The sequence below is a fragment of the Solanum tuberosum genome, unplaced genomic scaffold, assembly GCF_000226075.1.
Source record: "Solanum tuberosum cultivar DM 1-3 516 R44 unplaced genomic scaffold, SolTub_3.0 scf00289, whole genome shotgun sequence".
NCBI classification, from domain to species: Eukaryota; Viridiplantae; Streptophyta; class Magnoliopsida; order Solanales; family Solanaceae; genus Solanum; species Solanum tuberosum.
In genome coordinates, this window is record NW_006239225.1 from 99,441 (window position 1) to 102,015 (window position 2,575).

A 2,575-nucleotide genomic window follows, 5' to 3' on the forward strand; every position below is an offset into this window, starting at 1 on the left:
TTTTTAAATTAGAACTTTTGAAGGAAAGTAAAAAAAAGTTAATTATATTATTATTGTGGGGATGATTGTTTAAAACAAAGTATCACTACTCAAAGAAATAGTTTTTAAAAAGTAAAACTTTAAACCTAAACTAAAATAACAAAAAGTAAAATAATATTTATAATTAATATATATCTTATCAGATATAATACAATTCACTGAATAATTATAAAAATATAATAAAAAATGACTGTAGGGTCCATATTTTATACTTGTTGAATGCTCATTTAATCAAATAACTTTTTTGAATTTTCTTTATAACGTTGTTTCTTAAATCAAATCATGGTCTTGTGAATTTTATTAAAAATCAAAATTACATATTTTGATGTTCAATCTGAATGTGTATTTTTTTAATAAAAAATTAACGTTTTCGTTGAGGTTTGAAAAAAGTTGACATCCTCGTTGATGTTGAAAAGAAATAAAAAATTAATTTTTCAAATCTTGATTCTCTTTTTATATCTAGCCATCTTTAATTAAAATAAATTCTTATTGCATAAAAAAGTAGCAAACACACATAAATTTTGTTGCATTTTTTATATTTGTTCAACTCAATTTATGTGTAAATATATTTTCTCTCTCTTGTTAGTTGTAGAATTTTTTTGTTTTAAAGTAGAAAAGTACATAAATGGCCCACCTATCCATGTGTCAAAAAATAAATGGAGTCTCACACAACTTTTGTTGGTTGGGCCTCTCCCATGATAAATTTTTTCAATATTTCGCTGTCTCTCCTTGTGGGCAGCAAGGGACATATTTGTCATTTGAAGAATTAGAGTTTTAAGGTTCACATCACCTGTCCCTCAACTGAAAACGACTGCAAGCAACCTGTGGTCTACCTGTATACATATCACACTCACATTAATATAGTTAGTCGTACATCTTTTTTTTATTTTTTTATTTAAAAATTAATGTTGTTCGTGTTACATAAAATATTATATATATAAAAATAATTCAACTATGTCCATCTTGTTCTTGTCTATATATAAATGACATAAGAGACGCACGCAAATACGCCTCAAGAGCTAACAATGGTGGATCTTCAAACAGTTTGCTCCATGTGTGGTGACGTGGGCTTTCCAGACAAACTTTTTCGTTGCTCCAAGTGTCACCACCGGTTTCAGCACTCGTATGTATTCCTATATCACTTTTCTTACTCCAAATTACTTAATTCTTCTATCTCCATCATTCAATTTCTTGTTTTGCGTATCAAATCGTCTTAATATTATTCTTCATATATGGTCCATGGCCTTTTATTAGTCTCTTTTGACTTATTCTTCTTCGTTTTTTTTTTTGGTTGTGGCCAGCCAAATATGACCCTTGAGATTAGTCTAATTTATTTATTTTGCAGAAAATATCACACCTAGATCTATTATGTAATTTTTTGAATTCATATATATATAGGTATTGTAGCAACTACTACAGCGAATCATCCGAGGCAATACAAATGTGTGATTGGTGTCAAAGCGAGGGAGCAAGCTCGAGAAATGGTGCTCGGAAACTAATAAGTGATAATTTAGGAATGGTTAATAGATCGGAGAATTCGGGAGATAATAAAATCAAGCAGAATGATGATAAGGAGGAAGAAAGTGGTACTACTGAAAGGGCAAAAATGAATCCTAATGGGAGTCCTTCACCAAGGACAGCAACTCGTAGATACAAGCTTCTTAAAGATGTTATGTGTTAAAAAAATAATAAATGTAAGTGTTTCAATTTTTTAGTGTTTTTTTTTTTTCCTTTTTTCCTTTTTGCACTGCCAAGAGTTTTTGGACCTAAATAAGTTGTTAGAACCAATGGAACTCCTTCATGTATAAATCGTGATGCTAATTAGCTAGTAATTAAGCACGGCTTCCCTTGTATGTGGTGTTTCTTTTGCCTATTAACTTCTACCTATAATTAAGTCAAAGCGATATTTAGTGACAATATATTTTTTGTTATTTAATATCTTGGTTTTAAATATTTTGTATTCATACTTATTATTACTGCTAAATTCTATTTTTGTTACTGTTATTCGTGGCTCGTAAATATGTTAACTATTCCATGCAAGAAAAATGATCCAGCTCATTAATGAGAGATGGTAAATGTTTATGATATGAAAGGAATTAGCCAATTAAAATAAATTAATGTAGTAAAAATTGTTTTACACCTTGAGATCGTATAAACTAAGTGATCTTTATTTTGGTAATAGTGGGGGCAGTTTTATGAAGAGGGTGGGGGTGCTATTGCCTAGTTGAACTTTTGTACACTCTTTTGCTTTGGGAGAATCATATGCACCTTTGATTCCTTTTGGCCAAAGAATTCATGGTACCTAAAGCAGGTTAATTAATATCCTTATATTACTAAAATAAATGAGTATATTATTTAAGTGTGTGATTATCTTAACTAGAATTATATATTTAACACGTTCTCTCATGTCGGATATGATTTTTTTTTCATAAGTCAAGCACATGGTAATTCTAATGAAATTCAATCAGAGGACTTCTGTTTGATTTGATATCATTTTAAAGTCTAAACTATTAGAGAGACTACTTTTAATTGTATT

At 29.2% G+C, this 2,575-nt stretch overlaps 1 protein-coding gene across 1 annotated transcript; it reads left to right on the forward strand.

Annotated features, from left to right (window-relative positions):
• The first annotated feature begins 988 nt into the window (after positions 1-988).
• Positions 989-1,958, forward strand: LOC102590250 (uncharacterized). The gene is made up of 2 exons (XM_006359523.2): positions 989-1,162; positions 1,438-1,958. The coding sequence occupies exons 1-2, from the start codon at positions 1,065-1,067 to the stop codon at positions 1,718-1,720; spliced, it is 381 nt and encodes a 126-aa protein (XP_006359585.1). The 5' UTR covers positions 989-1,064; the 3' UTR covers positions 1,721-1,958.
• The last annotated feature ends 617 nt before the right edge of the window (positions 1,959-2,575 follow it).